Source organism: Bufo bufo, chromosome 4 (assembly GCF_905171765.1).
Source record: "Bufo bufo chromosome 4, aBufBuf1.1, whole genome shotgun sequence".
NCBI classification, from domain to species: domain Eukaryota; kingdom Metazoa; phylum Chordata; class Amphibia; order Anura; family Bufonidae; genus Bufo; species Bufo bufo.
This window is the reverse complement of record NC_053392.1, coordinates 181,550,950-181,569,721: the sequence shown is the minus strand read 5'-3', so window position 1 is coordinate 181,569,721 and position 18,772 is coordinate 181,550,950. Positions and strand designations below refer to the sequence as shown.

At 40.5% G+C, this 18,772-nt stretch overlaps 1 protein-coding gene across 3 annotated transcripts in view; it reads right to left on the bottom strand.

Annotated features, from left to right (window-relative positions):
• The window catches only part of RSRC1 (arginine and serine rich coiled-coil 1), a 321,466-nt gene that overhangs the window by 255,486 nt on the left and 47,208 nt on the right, over window positions 1-18,772 (bottom strand). For all 3 annotated transcript variants that reach the window (XM_040428147.1, XM_040428149.1, XM_040428148.1), the window contains exon 4: window positions 12,702-12,869. In XM_040428147.1, coding sequence (XP_040284081.1) covers window positions 12,702-12,869 — 168 coding nt within the window. The remainder of the gene's footprint in view (window positions 1-12,701; window positions 12,870-18,772) is intronic.

The window sequence follows — 18,772 nt, the reverse complement described above, 5'->3', positions numbered from 1 at the left end:
AGCTGACCCAAAAACGCCTGAAATCTGAAAATCTGAAATCCTTCCTCTTCTTATATTCATTCTCCATCCCTTTTTTTTTTTTAGAATGAATATAAGAAGTAGGATTTCAGATTTGCGCTTATTACTCAGAATACGGCACAGGCAGGCTTAATTAAAAATGCCATCAGAAAAAATTGGACAGTACTTAAAAATGATCCAGTTATAGGCAAAGAGATCCCCAGCCACCCTGATTTTATTTTCAGAAAGGGACCGAACCTTAAAAATCATCTAGTACACAGTGCTATTCCAAGTAAGGAAGAGGGAAAAGAAAAAAACATTTCTCCTCGCCTGTGTGGCCTCCAGTACGTAGGACGAACGATGAGAAAACTGAAGGTCCGTATACAAGAACATATTAAGAATATATTAAACATATTAAGTTTTAACCTTTTATGTGTCTGTTTTGGGTTATGGGGGACTGGGGGAGGGGTATGAGGGTATTTAGTACTTGTGGGTAAAATGTGGGATACGCCCCTGATGAAGCTTGGAGCGAAACCTGGGTTGGGCAGGACTGTGGAGATTGCTCTTTTATTGCTTTTTACCGTCTTGTGTTTGTGAGTATATTAAATCCTTTTTATACTGATTTCTCAAGCTGTGCTTTACCATTGGAGCAATTAAATGTTTTATTTAGCGGTGGTGAAAATAAAAAACAAAGAGATAAGAAGCAAAGCCCTGGAGGTTGTGTGATGTGCCTATATAACAAGTTACGCTTGTGAGTACAACTATGTGTATACGATTGCTGTTGACACACAGTACTTCACTATTGGCGTATTTTCTGACATCCCACAGGAACCTTGGATTGGCGATAGTGGGACCTGATAAATTGCCTATGTTTCTAAAATTGGATGGGTCGAGCTTGAAAAGGTTTTCATTCTTCTAGATAGGGAGCGCGCAGTCCCAGATAACGCATTGACTGAACTGTGATTTGTGCCCACTTCACTTTTTGGGAATCGCTGCGGTAAATCTTATACAATGGGCTGGAACTAAATAGTTTTTATCTATTGAAAATTTTATGCCCAGCCAAAAAATTTTCTATTCAACACGAAAAAGTTCCAGCACTCACGTTTTGTTTAGTAGCTTAAAATCCTCGTCTTTATTCAGGCAGTAGAAACAATGTACAAGACATGCACCCACAAGTGTAGCAACATTGACGCGTTTCGAACAAAGTTCTTATTCTTAACTGTGAGCAGCGTCTTTCCCAGGGATTAAATACTGGACTAAAACAAATGGTTCCGCCCTCACCTGAAGAGGTGGGGATGGGAAAAGAAGAAAAGGGGGAACCTTCCATTCCCCATATAAGGCACTGTTCACATTGTCAAGCAATGTAATTGCAAATCGCTCTATCTAAATAGATGAATATATATATATAAGAAGTGACAATTCCCATTATAGACATATAAAAATAAACTCAAATGCACGCATAATAAAAAAAAAAAAAAACTGTCATATATAAAAATGTATAACAATATAGAAATATACCACATACAATATATAAATCTTATTCCCAACTTAACTTTCGAGAAATGGTCAATAAAAATGCATAAGCTCATTTCTCAAGTTAAGACCATTAGGTTGTCTGGTATCCAATTTAAAAATCCAAAAAGCTTCCCTTAGTCTTAGAAGACGTATTAAATCACCTCCTCTCTTAGGTAACCTCACTTGTTCGATAGCATAAGCTCTAAAGTGTTTCACATGTCGTTCATGTTTTTGTATAAAGTGTCTAGCGACATTGGATATGTTCACACTTGCAGGATTATCAATGTAGTTGAGGTGCTCCAAAATTCTGACCTTGAATTTCCTGATGGTGCAGCCCAAATACATCAGTTCACAAGCCATGCAGCGGATAACATATACATAGTTTAAATATGGATTGCCTACAGTTTACATCTGAATACTGGTGTGTGCGGGGCCTGGTGTATTAGAGTACAGTGACTACACCGGGCCCCGCAGCGGTTTTAACACCAGTTGCCGGCCCCCACTTGTATAAGGGTCAATATTTACTGTACACAGGGACACTGTTATGGGGGATATCTGTGGATGACAAATATATAGCATAAGATGCTATATATGTGTCATTCACAGATGCCCCCATAACAGTGTGTCATCCACAGAGCCCCCATAACAGTGTGTCATCCACAGATCCCCCATAACAGTGTGTCATCCACAGATCCCCCATAACAGTGTGTCATCCACAGATCCCCCATAATAGTGTCATCCACAGACCACCATTAGTTCAAAACCCACCAAAAGCACACCTTTTGGTTCAAAATATTTTTTTCTTATTTTCCTCCTCAAAAACATAGGTGTGTCTTATGGGCAGGTGCATCTTATAGGGTGAAAAATATGGTAATTACTGTATACTGTATATGTCATATGGAAAAACGGAATGGAACCGGAAACGCTACTGAAACAAAAAACGGAAAAAACGAATCCATTAAAAACTACCCGCAAAAAACTGAAAAAGCCATATGGTCATGTGAACAAGCCCTTAAGGTGGATTTACATGTTGCAATGATTGTTCGGATAATTGGGACAATCTGCTCACGTAAATGTAAAGTAAAATACTCGTTCACTTGGGTAAAATGATCATTAGTGCAGGCACCTAAATTATAGTTTCTGGGCAGCAGATTGTGCCGTCTGAATAACAATCTGCTGCCCAGAAACAATGCCAGCTGTATGAGGACAAGCGTTCGCATTCTCATACTGTGGAAGTGATCGATTCATGTAAATTGACGATTATAGGGAAAGAACACTTCTTTCTCAACAATCTGCTGCTCATCAGCACTTGTAAATGCTCCTTTTGATTTTTAGAAGCAATTTTTCAAATTTTCAAGAACATTTAAAGGACCAATTTAGTTCTGAAGTGATTTTGAGAGGTTTACGTAATAGAAACCACCCATAGATGACATTTTAGAAACTACACCCCTCAAGTTATTCAAAACTCATTTTAGAAACTTTGTTAACCCTTTAGGTGTTCCATAGGAATTAAAACAAATGGAGGTGAAATTTAAAAATTTAATTTTCGTGCAGATTTTCCATTTTTATCCATTTTTCCCTGTAACAGAGAAAGAGTTAACAGTAAAACAACCTCAATATTTATTACAGAAACACCACGTATGTGGCTGTAAACTTATGTATGGGCACACAGCAGGGTTAAGAAGAGAAGGAGCACCATATGATTTTTGGAGGGCAGATTTTTCAGGAAAGGTTTTTGGGCACCATATCACATTTGAGGAGACCCTGAGGTACCCCTACAGTACAAACACCCACAAAGTAACCCCTTATAGATTTTGTTTAGGGGTGTTGTGAGGGCATTGATACAACAGGCATTTCTCAATATTTAGAGACACTTTGTTGGAAAAATAAAACATAACCAGGCACAATTAATAAGACTAGCGTTTTAGATCCCTATCTTAAAGGGAACCTGTCACCAAAAAAATCGCTTATTAAGCTGTTCAGAGTACCTTATAGTGCTACATAGTAGTGTCCTATTGCACTTTTTCTTAGTTTTCCAGCATTTAGCCTCATTGAGAAAAATCAGGCTTGAAGTCAAGGGGGCAGCGACCTAGTCGTCTCCAATCCTGCTCTCCCCGCCTCCCGCCGCCTTGATTGACACGCCGCATCTCAGTGCCGGGACCGCGCTCTCAGCCCGCATGCGCAGTAAAGGGCTGCTGTAGCACGATCCCGGCTCCGGCTCGTACACTCAGCCGGCTTCAGTCTCGCTACAGCGCATGCTTTGTATGCGCAGGTAGAGAAGATGCCGGGCGCGAGTATGTAAGGCTGGCGGGCGCATGCGCTGTAGCGAGACTGAAGCCGGCTGAGTGTACAAGCCGGCTTCAGAAAAAGTGCAATAGGACACTACTAAGTAGCACTATAAGGTACTCTGAACAGCTTAATAAGCGATTTTTTGGTGACAGGTTCCCTTTAATAAGCCCTATACCTGGCGATGGATCCACCGCCACTTCTAAATGTAAGACAGCTTCCTAGACCATTTTCTACGCCTAAAACATGTCTCCTTCCCCACCACGCCTACAATTTTATTAGACCTGGTGTGAGCAGGGAGAAGTCACAGATCGCAGTGAAAAGGCCTAATTAAAGCATATTTCTTGTTAAATAAATGACTCCCTACATTTCTTCCAATAAAATGTTGCAAAGCCCCACATTTTAACAGGAGAAAAAGCACCCTATAATTGGTTACCCATTTCCTCCTGAATACGACAACACCCTGTATGTGGTCGAAAACTTCTGTATGGTAAAACCGCAGAGCTCAGAAAGTAAGGGGCGCCATTCAGCTTTTGGAAGGTGCCAAGTGTCTCAGTTACCATATCACATTTGAAGGGCCATGAGGTACCAGTACAGTGCAAAGTCCTAAAAAGTGCTAATACGGGAAAACCACCCCAAAATTGTGTTAAATGATTTTTTCCCCCAAGAATGACAATACCCCCTATGTGGTCATAAACTGCTGTTTTGGTTCCCTGCAGGGTTCAGAAAGGAAAGAGCTCCATATGCATTTGAGTGCTAGTTTTGTGATTTATACAGCACTGGATGCAAATGCAGAAGCTCTGATGTGAATAAAAAAATAAAAATAAACTCCCCCCTCACAGAATTTACCAAGGGATGTAGTGAGCATTTTGACTAGAGAGAAGCAAAGTCTTCAAAACTTTGAATAGTCTGCTTAGCTGAATTTCACAAAGAAATTTGCTTTGTGACAAACTATTTTGCTACAAACCCATTTTTTGTGAGTAGCGGGCGCAATGACGGGGAACATCAATGGTGCCTCCCCCATCATTGAATCCCACAGATGCCGCTTTCATCGCTGATCGCAGCATCTGAGATGACCATTGAGGGCTTTCGAGGGTTAATCTGTAAAAAAATTAATTAAATAAATAAATAAAAATACCTTATCCATTTGATCGTGAAGAGCCCGCTGCAGCTATCTTGCAGACTCCAGGCGAAATCTTGTGCGGTGCGTGATCTTTTGTTTTACCACCATTTGAGGGAAAATGTAATCGTTACCATGAAGCACGAGGGAATTTGACTTTGTGGCGAATCAAATTTTCCTTGAAATTCGGATCGAAGTCCACTTCACGAACTTCGATTCGCTCAGCACTAATTGTGACCCCACAGGTGTTTTGAAGTTAATGCACAGCAGATGGTGCAAAGTGAAAACTGCAATTTTTACACAGATGTGCCAATATGTTGTGACCAGTGTATGCCAGTGTGAAAAGTCAGCCCTCTAATAAAATGTTGTGCCTCCTGGTTTTATAAACACTCTACAGTCGTGGCCAAAAGTTTTGAGAATTACATAAATATTGGAAATTGGAAAAGTTGCTGCTTAAGTTTTTATAATAGCAATTTGCATATACTCCAGAATGTTATGAAGAGTGATCAGATGAATTGCATAGTCCTTCTTTGCCATGAAAATTAACTTAATCCCCAAAAAACCTTTCTACTGCATTTCATTGCTGTCATTAAAGGACCTGCTGAGATCATTTCAGTAATCGTCTTGTTAACTCAGGTGAGAATGTTGACGAGCACAAGGCTGAAGATCATTAGGTCAGGCTGATTGGGTTAAAATGGCAGACTTGACATGTTAAAAGGAGGGTGATGCTTGAAATCATTGTTCTTCCATTGTTAACCATGGTGACCTGCAAAGAAACGCGTGCAGCCATCATTGCATTGCATAAAAATAGCTTCACAGGCAAGGATATTGTGGCTACTAAGATTGCACCTCAATCAACAATTTATAGGAACATCAAGAACTTCAAGGAAAGAGGTTCAATTCTTGTTAAGAAGGCTTCAGGGCGTCCAAGAAAGTCCAGCAAGCGCCAGGATCGTCTCCTAAAGAGGATTGAGCTGCGGGATCGGAGTGCCACCAGTGCAGAGCTTGCTCAGGAATGGCAGCAGGCAGGTGTGAGCGCATCTGCACGCACAGTGAGGCGAAGACTTTTGGAAGATGTCCTGGTGTCAAGAAGGGCAGCAAAGAAGCCACTTCTCTCCAAAAAAACCATCAGGGACAGATTGATCTTCTGCAGAAAGTATGGTGAATGGACTGCTGAGGACTGGGGCAAAGTCATATTCTCCGATGAAGCCTCTTTCCGATTGTTTGGGGCATCTGGAAAAAGGCTTGTCCGGAGAAGAAAAGGTGAGCGCTACCATCAGTCCTGTGTCATGCCAACAGTAAAGCATCCTGAGACCATTCATGTGTGGGGTTGCTTCTCATCCAAGGGAGTGGGCTCACTCACAATTTTGCCCAAAAACACAGCCATGAATAAAGAATGGTACCAAAATACCCTCCAACAGCAACTTCTTCCAACAATCCAACAACAGTTTGGTGAAGAACAATGCATTTTCCAGCAAGATGGAGCACCGTGCCATAAAGGCAAAAGTGATAATTAAGTGGCTCAGGGACCAAAACGTTGACATTTTGGGTCCATGGCCTGGAAACTCCCCAGATCTTAATCCCATTGAGAACTTGTGGTCAATCCTCAAGAGGCGGGTGGACAAACAAAACCCCACTAATTCTGACAAACTCCAAGAAGTGATTATGAAAAAATGGGTTGCTATCAGTCAGGAATTGGCCCAGAAGTTGATTGAGAGCATGCCCAGTCGAATTGCAGAGGTCCTGAAAAAGAAGGGCCAACACTGCAAATACTGACTCTTTGCATAAATGTCATGTAATTGTCGATAAAAGCCTTTGAAACGTATGAAGTGCGTGTAATTATATTTCGCTACATCACAGAAACAACTGAAACAAAAATCTAAAAGCAGTTTAGCAGCAAACTTTGTGAAAACTAATATTTGTGTCATTCTCAAAACTTTTGGCCACGACTGTACATGTGACCTTAGTCTTTTGCCTGGACATACATCAGGACTTAGGAGTAAAAGAGCACTATGAGCATTTGAGCCCAAATGTGGTGATTTACTGGAACCCCTGAGAAGTAACCCCATTTTGGAAACTGCTCACTGAAGGTATTAAGGAGAGAAGTGAGCATTTTGATGCCACAAGTATATGGCAGAAATCAAAGCACAGCGGACAGTATATATAAATAAAAAAAAGATTTGTTTTCGGTGCCCAATATGCATTTGGAGCATGGATTTTGCGGGAATAGTTATTGTGTGCTACATCACATTTGCAGAGACTCTGAGGTAACAGTGCAGTGGAAACCCCCAATAAGTGACCCCATTTTGGAAACTACACCCCTCAAGTTATTTATGAAGGGGTGGAGTGGGCATTACAGGATGAGTTGAGGTTTTCATTGCTACCATTTTGTACATTTTTTGGTGGGGACATGATTAAAAATGGTTGTAACCAAATGTGTCTATTTTTAGCTCTATTGTTACAATAGTAAATAGCTTTTTTTACACTTTTAAACTTTTTATATAAAAACAATTATTTTATTTTTACTTTTTATTTTAGTCCCACTATGGGACTTCAATATTTCAGTCTACTCCCTGTTTCAATGCAGTTCAACACATGCTGTCATGTGCTCCATTGAAACTATAAGTATTAGACTAACAGTTGCCTATGAGAGCCAGTCTGGGGGCTGGGCATCATAGTCATCTGTTGCTGGGAGACTAGTAAGCCTTTGCAAGGCTTCCAGATGCCATGGCAACCATCGGCAACCAGCAATCGCACTGGTTGACGACAATGTCTTGAGAGAGGGAGCCCCCACCCTCTGTAAACCCCTTAGATGCTACAGTCAGCATTGACTGTGGTATCTAAAGGGTTAACCGCTAAAATTGGAGTTTTTAGCAACGCTGGTGGATACAGCCAGGCCCCTGTACTGATCGAGCAAGCACAGTTCCTGTTCCCACTCGATTAGTGCGCCATACATCTACAGTAGACAGTGCAAGTCACTTCCTACAGGGCTGTACTTGTATGGAGCTCATTGCAAAGGGGTTGATAGTATCATTCTAGAGCAATTTGATGACATGGTATCACATTTATGCCCATTTCTCTTTACCATTTTACCAACATTTGTTAGAGAGCAGGTATATTGATGGGTTCCCCTCCCAGCTTTTAAGGTGGGGTGATCTGAAGATAATTAGCAAGTGGTATTGTTGTCCTCTGCTCATTACCCTATTTCCAACCAAAGGGGTGTAATGCACTGCCTAATATTTGGCCAGAATGGGCAGAGATATTCCAGCAGGAAAATATTGAGGAGCCACATTTAAATACCAGACTTTCCTGTGCATCAGAGATGGGCCTAGCCTAGCTTCTATAAAACTCCCTATGGATGAGCAACTATATAGCAAGAATGTTGCTACTGCCTGCCTCAAATGGTCACCTCCAGAGCTCTTATTTTCTGCTAGTGATTGGCCACAGCATTCACGTGTTGTCAACTTGACATACCACTACAGCCGGGTAAACAGAGCCCCGCCAAATGTTGCCATCTAATGCTAATATGATGCACTTAAAGAGAACCTGTCACCATGACGTGCAATGCAATCTGCAGGCATCAGGTTATACAACAGAAGCCAAGCAGATGTAAATATAGTTTTGTTGGGAAAAGATATAAATCTCAGCTTTTTATGAACTTAAAACCAACCCTGTGCACAGCCATCAGTGACTGACCGCTATCTCTCTATACACACTTACACAAGTAATGCTCACAATCACTGATAACACCTCCCCATGTACAACTGAAGTCAGTACATTACAGAACAAATTCTGAATATTTCCCGTAAAACTATGCATCAATGTGCTTAGCCTCTCCTTCTCTATAACATGTTCACTGTCTACTGACAGGAGTCGGCACCAGCACAGTGAGACAGTTAACGCTTGCGCAGTGAGCCTCAGAAGTCAAGTACACTGAAGACGAAACAGAACGGTGCACACGCAGAATCTCAAGCGCATCAATTCTAAAGAAAAAAAAAAGCACTCAGGTGTCAACCAGGGGTAAAAAGCCAGGACAGCTGCCCCGTTGACTTCAAGTAGTCCATTTGCATACGTCACCAGGGTGAATAAAGTTTGTTTTTTTCACACACTTTTCCACTGAAGACGGTTGGAAGGAGGTTGGAAGGACATTAAGAGGTTCCCTTTAAACCAAAAAGTTCTATTTTGGTCTCCAATAGGGTTCTGGCTGGTCCAGTTAATCCGTAGCAGATGGGCAGCAATATTAATTTTGCAGTAGTGACTCCTTGCATTCCTGCCATGCACATCACACCATTGTTTTTGTGTCCTCCTGATGGAGGAGTTATGAACACTAACATTAAGCATCTAGAGGCCTTTCTCACATTGGTTAGAGATTACTGTGGGTTCCATTGTGACCTCACAGATTATTACACTCCTTGCCCTTGGCCTGACTTTGTTGGGCGACCACTCCTGGAGAGAGTAATAATGGTCTTGAATTTCCTCCTTTTGTACTCAGACTGAATATGGATTGTTGGAGTTCCACGTTTAGAGATGGTTTTTCAGCCTGATGAGCATCAACAACTGTTCTTCTGAGGTCCACAGAAATATCCTTTGTTCCTGCCATGATACACTTATATGTGACTAATTTTGCCTTCAAAAAATCTGCTCATCCTGAGGGTTCACATATTTTTGCCACGATTAGACATGTGATATTGCATCATTTTCCTCAAATAAGTCTAATACTTTTGACTCATTTATCTACTTTTAGGACTTGTGTAAAAATATAATGTAGCTTTAGGTCATATTCATGCAGAAATGTAGAAAATTCTGACGGGTACTTAAACGTTTAAGCACCACTGTATATAGTCATGGGGGGTGGGTAGCTAGCAGTTAAAGGGTTTTTCTGGGATGACTATGGTTTTTAACAGATATGCTCATGTAGTTGCTCACCTCAAGCCCATCTTCCCCATGCTTTTTTCAGTGTGGACTTTCCTGACCCATTTTCACCATGTATACCAATCCTTCTAGTTACTTTATATCCTGTATGTAGCACTTTTTGTTGCTATATTCCGCCAAACCCATGATGCGGTTCTCCATTCTCTGCCCCAGCTCCAGCATAGCCCCTAACAATCCCCAGCTAGATTATAGCTCCTCCCACCCAGCTGGTTACATAGACTTTCTCCAATCACTGCCCCTGTTTCTGCTTTGACCTGCTCATGGACATAACATCACAGGAAATAAGAAAGAGCTGCATGGACATGGTAACCCATCCCAGAATAGAAGATAGGAGCTATATGCTGTAGGCAAAAGACATGTACTACAAAATTGCGTTCATAAATTATTTTATAGGATGTTGATGCAAACCAGAAAACCTCATTAAAATGACCGCCTTGGCAATGTTTTCCATAGCATTTTGTAGATGTGAAAAGGTTACCAACTACCCTGGAATAACCATATTCACCGCTGGGACTGTATTATCAGCAAACCAAGCAAAAAGTAGCATCCAGTGCCCTTTGCTGACTCTCTATTCACTTTTTCTTTGTGTTTGCATTATCTTGGCTTAGAAACCGGAGGACAGGGTTAGTTTACAAAGTAGGCCATTTATCAGGTTTTTAGTTCTAGCTTTTTGAAAAGCTAGAACAAGAAAAAATAGGCAGCAAAATAAGGGGTGAGGGAGAAGGATTAAAATCGGGCAAGAAGGGGTGTTGATAGGGGAGAGGTGCCACATCACACCCATATTGGAGCAAGAAAATTAATTTGGGCATTGTAGAAAATGATCATTTATCCAGGTTTTACGAACTCTTTGTTAACATCTCCTAAGAACTACAGAGAGAATGCTGGACAGTTTATTATTAAAGGGGTATTCCGGTTGGTTAAAGTTATCCCCTATCCACAGGATTAGGCCTCATGCACACGGCCGTTCCGTGCATTGGAGACAGAAATTGCGGGCTGGAGCCATTCAACTTGAATGAGTCCGTGGTCTGTCCACACCGGAAAAAAAATATGACATGTCATATTTATTTGCGGTGCGTAACAACGGAAAGAAACACCACGGAAGCACGGTGTTCTGTGACTCCGTTCCGCATCTCCGGAATTGCGGACCCATTCAAGTGAACAGGTTCGCATCCGTGATGCTGGGTGCACACGACCGGCGGCCGTGGATTGCCGACCCGCCGTTTGCAGGCCGCAATATGGCCACGGCCGCCCAATGGCTGTGTGCATGAGGCCTAAGGGATAGGTATTAGATCGGTGGGGGTCCTAACTATTAGATCAGCATCTGCCTTTTAATAAATTAGGCGAATCTCACGTCAGTGCAGAGAGATCAAGACTGACTCAAGGGGACACCAGTCTAGATAAATGTCCCTCATTACCTTCATTCTGCAGGTCAGAATGATTATAGTGATACAATATTTATATAGTTTTTGTACAGTTTGGTTTGAATGTTTGTTTTTATAATAATTATATAATATATATATATTATATAAAAGAAGGACAGCACACCATCCACATGGGTGATTAAACACCACTACTTTTTTACCTGGTGTGCTGTCCTTCTTTCGTCTTTGTTCATCTGGGGTAAGCAGCTGTATCCCTGGACGTAGCTCCCATATTGTCTGTTTCCAGTGCCGCCATTATATATATATATATATATATATATATATATATATATATATATATATATATATATATATAATCATTTTTTATTTAACTAGCTCCTAGGGGACCTGAACATGCAATCATCAGATCGTTTCTATCATAGACTGTAAAGGTTGTACACTGCAGTCTATGGGAAAATTGCTATGCCTCTACTGAGGTACAGAAAGTTTGCTATGGCCGACATCGAAGCCTCCTGGCTGCCATAGAAACTGAACAGCTGCCACAGTGTGGGAGAGGGGGCTATTTGTTTACTGGGAGCAGCCCACTCAAAATATATGTCCACTGTATCTGAGTGGTTACATGTCCAGGTTCAAAGTAACCACTGCCAGTGGCTGCCTGCTGTGTAACACAGTAGTCGCCCATGCGCTACTGCGCCTGCTCATCTCCTGAGTGGATGCTATCTTTAAAGATCCGACATGTACAGTGGATGTAAAAAATAAGTTAAAGGGCCATGTCCTGCCATATTTTTTTGTTCTAATGTGAAAACTATTCCAAATTTGAAAACGTTGCTCTGAAGGGTGACTGGATGTCACTTAGTATTCCTAATGCGTAGTGTACATTTTTTACGTATGTTGACCATGTTTTTCGGTTTCTCTCAAGTTGTTTATACAGCAAAGGGCACGCAAGATGGATTCCTAGGTAGTGTAACATAGGGGGCCACTGAAAATGTAAATATTATACAAGCAGACAAAAGGCCAATCTGGAACAATATTCTTTTAAACAATTGTTCAGTATAACTCATTCAGCATAAACACTCATTTGTTGGTTGATATGATCATCGAAGTGACTTAAAAAAAATAAAAAAATAAAAAATCACATGTTGGCAGGGATGTGCTGCCATCAAGCAATGAATATTTATGGGAATGAGACATCCTAGCAATGATAATTTATACCCAGAAATATCAATGACTGCAGCATGTCAATGCAATGATTGTGAATAACTGTTCTTACGTGCCATCTGGTATCTTAGCCCAGCAGACTGGTCATTATAATATACTGTATCTAACCCAGAGCCACTGACCATTGTTCGGCCCTAATGCTAGTTAAAAAAAAAAAGTCAATAATATGAATATGAAAATACATACCGGTACCACGTAACGTAAAAGCATAATATCACTAGTAGACATAGTTTTAAATTAAAGAGACCTACCCAACTTTGGAACTTGACTCTTTTTCTTTTCTTCTCTCTTTTTCTCTGGTCTTCTCCTTCGCTCTACCTTTTCCTCTGTCTCTATCATAAGACTTGCTGCGAGATCTTCTTCGAGTGGAACGATCACTGCTACGGCTGCGAGATCTCTGCCGATGCCTAGATCTGGATCTGAAGGAAGATTAGCTTATTATTATTATATAGAGTTTTGTTGTATAATAAGTATCATTGCTCTTGAACTCCATTTCACAATTTACATAAATAAATATAAAAAAACTATGAGTGACTTTGTGGATATACGGAGTAATTTTGTACTGATATTTGCTGCCCGATTTATAGTCCAGGGTTGCTGCATTGACAATTGTCTAGGCCCTACAACTTATAACTGGCTCAGTTCTCACACAAAGCCTACATAGGTTTTCAAATAAAATAAAAAATAAGATAATTAAGGAATCTAGTCCCTGTCAATTTTTCATGCTTAAGTCTTAAAGAGGAATTCCAATGATAAACACTGATGGCATTGATATGATGTAGCATATGATACTGAGCCTCTGTTGCAGTTGCAACACCTCCATTTATGCTAATCATCAGAAAGCTTCTTTAAAAAAAGGTATGCAGACTACAACAACAGATTTGTTTTCCAATGCATCTTGGAATTTGTCCCATCTTGTCTTGTGCTTTAGGTTTAAGACTTTTTCATATAAATTTTATTGCAGCAAAACAAGAATACTGGGTCACTATTACAGGGCCTGAGAAGGCGGGGCATGACACAGGAAATAAAAAACAGAGAATCCCTGCATTATGCTCCGCCGCTGGACTAGGTATAGAACGGTCTAGCAGCTTAGTCTGAAGTTTCCTAAAAGTGTACCTGCCATTTCAACAAACATCTGATACGTTATAAGTCCTGATTGCCGGGGCTCTGCTTTCCTCAGCAGCATCCAGCTCGATAAGCTGAATACAGATCAGAAGAAGTTTACTTTTCCCCTCAATTGTAAATGAACAGTTTAGGCTCCAATAAAGGTAGTAAGATATAATATGAATGTTATGATGTGATCATTGGAACTGCAATTGGACTAGGGGTAGGTCATTTATTTTTTCTAGTTCATTTGTTTGTGATAACCCGCTGGACAAAATAAGTCAACTTTACAGTAATGAAAAAAAGACAATTTTAATATACACCTCACCTAAAGAATTATTAGGAACACCATACTAATACGGTGTTGGACCCCCTTTTGCCTTCAGAACTGCCTTAATTCTACGTGGCATTGATTCAACAAGGTGCTGATAGCATTCTTTAGAAATGTTGGCCCATATTGATAGGATAGCATCTTGCAGTTGATGGAGATTTGAGGGATGCACATCCAGGGCACGAAGCTCCCGTTTCACCAGATCCCAAAGATGCTCTATTGGGTTGAGATCTGGTGACTGTGGGGGCCATTTTAGTACAGTGAACTCATTGTCATGTTCAAGAAACCAATTTGAAATTATTCGAGCTTTGTGACATGGTGCATTATCCTGCTGGAAGTAGCCATCAGAGGATGGATACATGTTCTCATTCTGTTTACGCCAAATTCGGACTCTACCATTTGAATGTCTCAACAGAAATCGAGACTCATCAGACCAGGCAACATTTTTCCAGTCTTCAACAGTCCAATTTTGGTGAGCTCGTGCAAATTGTAGCCTCTTTTTCCTATTTGTAGTGGAGATGAGTGGTACACGGTGGGGTCTTCTGCTGTTGTAGCCAATCCGCCTCAAGGTTGTGCGTGTTGTGGCTTCACAAATGCTTTGCTGCACACCTCGGTTGTAACGAGTGGTTATTTCAGTCAACGTTGCTCTTCTATCAGCTTGAATCAGTCGGCCCATTCTCCTCTGACCTCTAGCATCCACAAGGCATTTTTGCCCACAGGACTGCCGCATACTGGATGTTTTTCCCTTTTCACACCATTCTTTGTAAACCCTAGAAATGGTTGTGAGTGAAAATCCCAGTAACTGAGCAGATTGTGAAATACTCAGACCGGCCCGTCTGGCACCAACAACCATGCCACGCTCAAAATTGCTTAAATCACCTTTCTTTTCCATTCTGACATTCAGTTTGGAGTTCAGGAGATTGTCTTGACCAGGACCACACCCCTAAATGCATTAAAGCAACTGCCATGTGATTGGTTGACTAGATAATTGCATTAATGAGAAATAGAACAGGTGTTCCTAATAATTCTTTAGGTGAGTGTATTTTCCCAGGAACACCATGTAGTGTGCAGACAACAGCCCTGCAAAGATTATGTTGCATGGTTAGTAAGCTTAATCAGCGCTGCGCTCCCTCATTCTAAGCATTTGTGGGGTTACCAACAGCCTGATGACAAAACAAACTAAGGGCATATCCCAATAATATGCAGCATCACTCTCTACGGAGTTAATAAAAAAATTAAAAAACACATACATGTGTGTATTTATATTAGCAGCTGTTAGCCTGCACTTCTACAAGCTCTGCACTTCAATTTCAGTCCTCCAGCCACTAGGTGCAGTAAACCACTTATACATAACATTTGCGTTAAAAAATATATATATATATAAATTATTAATAATAATAAAATTTTATTTCATTTGAGACAACCAAAAAAACATGTAAAAAGGCAAATTACTCCACAATATATTTTATAAATACATCTCAACAATACTCTAGCAATCATAAAAAACCAAGTGTAGTGTTTTAGGATTGCTAGAGTATTGTTCAGATGTATTTATAAAATATATTTTTTAAACAGTTATTAAATGGTTTTAGGATACTGTGAGCCAGCCATATTTGTCTATTGTCAGTTATATATAAAAGGTGCTTGAAGGTAGAGGGCCGGCTGAGCTCCAGTTGTAAGGTTGTCTGGTGAGCGTCATTAAATTATATAATATATATATATATATATATATATACACATACACACACACACGGTAATATTTCTGCAAATTACTACACAAGCCTTCTGTGCCTCTGGGCATCTTGTTCTCAGGCCAGTAATATTAACCACTTTCTTATTGCTTTCAATCAACAGAATGCAAACAGATAGAAAGTAATTTAGACATGATTCAAATACAATAACATTGTGCACCAATAATGCTCTAAAACTAACTGCATGGAAAAAAAACAGTAGAGAATAATTGAAAAGTGGGCTGCCATAAAAGACCCAGTACTGTGGCAAAGGTTAAGTCACTTAGTCGCGTTGAAAGATCTTCAAAGCCTTCTCAGATCCAGATAGGCCCATATGTTACAAAAATTCTGTGAAAGAGTCATTAAGTTCCAATCTGCTTCTCATGTCAGGACTTACAGAACACACAGATGCTTGGCTCGCATCCTCTTCCAAGCCTCCCATTAGATAATGAAGGTTCTCCAATTCCTTCCTATGTTACAGTCCTAAAGTGAATGTCTTATTTCAACCCCTACCTAGCCAAGTTGTAAAAATAATAAAATTATAGATTGGCATGCCATGTTCAAAAGAAATAAAAATAATAATAATAAATAAGAAGTCCATAAAGTGTCTTTACTTGCCGCACAATGTGTGTTAATTTGCTAATTTCTTCACAGGTAATCAATTAAAATGTAAAATATTGGATAAAATTAGTTGCACTAAATTTAACAGCTGCTCCATAAGCATAATTAATTTCACAAGAGCCATATGTATTCTCTGCGCAGGCAGAGTTGAAACAGAAAAGGCAGATTTGAAAATAAGTTTGGGAAAATCTGCATTTAATTAGCAGGTGGGCACTACAACTGCATAATGTTTTATACATTTTTATTTATGAAGTGACGGAAGATCTAAAGGCTTTTTAAAATGGCGTTTATTGTTTGAATGGGTACTGTTTTGCTGCATGCTAAAGTGATTTAAATCCTCATAGCCGCTCTTTGAAAAAAAAAATCATAAATGATGAAGGAAAACATGTGGAAAATTGTAAAACTAGAAAGAAATTGCGACAAAAAGCAGATACACATACCATAACCGAGAGGAAACTACACTTAATTAAATGTACACTACATCTGGACCATCAGCCTCATAAAACGCAAAACTATTAATTTTCATTGTTATAAAGGAAATGAGGTCAGTGTCATTGGGCACTTCCCAATATTTATTAAACCTTAGTGTGAAGATAGTTCATTCCTCCCAAAAATCATACATTACAAGAGGATGGCGGAGAAATAGTAGCACGGCTTGTGTTTCAGTAGAAGACCGCTCACAAGCGGCATTAATGATCTAAGGAATCTGTTCAGAACAAGCTGCACGTTAAAGCCGATAAGCGGCATTCAAGATGTGTGACTGAACTTAAAGTCTTCAAATCAGAGAAGTGCAACCTCTGGCAATGCAGCTGTTTCTAGACTACATCTCCCATGATGCTCAGTCAAGATAACAAATCACAAGCAAAAACCTGGCTCTGAGCATGGGAGGTTTGTTAGGCTGGTTAAACATCATGGGGGATGCAGTTCGTGAACAGCTGGAGTGCCAGAGGTGACCCTTTTTAGTTTTAGATGTGAGACCTCAACTGCCATTATTATCACTATGTGGAATACCAGCAGTTCCCTACAGGAGTCAGACAACAGCGGAGTAGAGATAAGAGAGGCTTGAAAAAAAATATTTTTGAATGGCCTGAATTCCAATATTGCCAGGATCCAATCAGACTGTGGGAGAATGGATCGGAGCCTGGCCAAATTCCATAAAATGGCAATTCTGCATCAAACATGGAAAATTCGAAATCAAATGGTTAGCCGATTTTAAGCAAGTGAATTATTCATTGTTATTACATGGTGGCATAAACTCAAAAAGTGTCCCACAAAATATAATACCATGGTCGGGGCAATATAAGTGATGTCAAATTTAGTTTCCAGGTTGGAGAAATTGACTCACACGGTGGATGCCCTTTCCAAAAGCTGATTACAGAGTCTCTATGCCAAGGGATAATAGAGTGGGCAGGGGGGAGAATATTGCAGAACTCATGTCTCAGTAACTAGGATTTCCCAACCTATGTCTCTTGCAGCTGCCATGGAAGTCCCTTTGAAGTGAATGGTGAGAGCTGCACATATATGGCCACCTCTCTAGCTATTACCAGAAGCCGCAGGACAGAAACCCCCATTCCCAAGCTGGGTGAACAGAAAAATAAAAAATAAAAAGTTATGGCTTTGGGTAAAAAAACGAAAATGCAAAAATTACAAATCCTCTGAGACTGAAGGGGTTAAAAAGGAGCATGCTTTTTTTTTTTTAAAAAAAGTTTACATATAGTCTAACTTGCCACCAGCAATCTAGCAGTGTAATTCGTACAACCTAACTCAGCTGCATCCATACATCTTGAACCTTCTCATTATGGAAACCTGGTCATGTGATCTCAAGTCGGAATGCTTGTTTCCTGTGTAAACAGGAACTCAGTCTCTCCCCTGCGAACTACCGGATGATACCATCACCAATTAAATCCCTACTGGCAGCCCTCAGGCCCCACCCTTTTCTGTACATCTCTGCATTCTGTTGAAGATATAGGGGGTCATTTACTAATCTGAAATATGCCTAATGAAAGCGCATTTCAGGCACAGAAGGCGGTGCAACGGTATTTGCGCCGATCTGCGACTTTTCCCAGCTCACACCGGTTCTAAAATTGTGGGCGTGGGGTCGGCAGGGAACGGCAAGCAGGCTCGTCTCATTCATCATTTCTACGCCTGTTTTAGGCGTAGCAAATGGTCTAAATGTAACAAAGCAGGAAGCGGTCTTACATTTAGAACTGGCGGAGGATGCAGCGGATCAAACACCATCTATGGGTCTCTATTAAGACTGGCGTCTAAAACGCTGGTCTCAATAAAATGTGTCCCATAATGTCTCCTCTATGTAAAGGACCAGGAATGTAGATATATAGCAGTGTATACAGTGATTAGCTGCAGTTATTTAAAAACCTGGTCCTGTCAATCACAGTGCAGAGGGAGCAGCAGTTGCAGAGAAAGCGGAGCCTCTAGGTGTAACGGCAACGCCCCTGTTGCTCCTAGAGGCTCATTTCCAAATATTAAAATATAATTTTTCTCAGCAATGTGGACACATATGAACATGGGACCAACA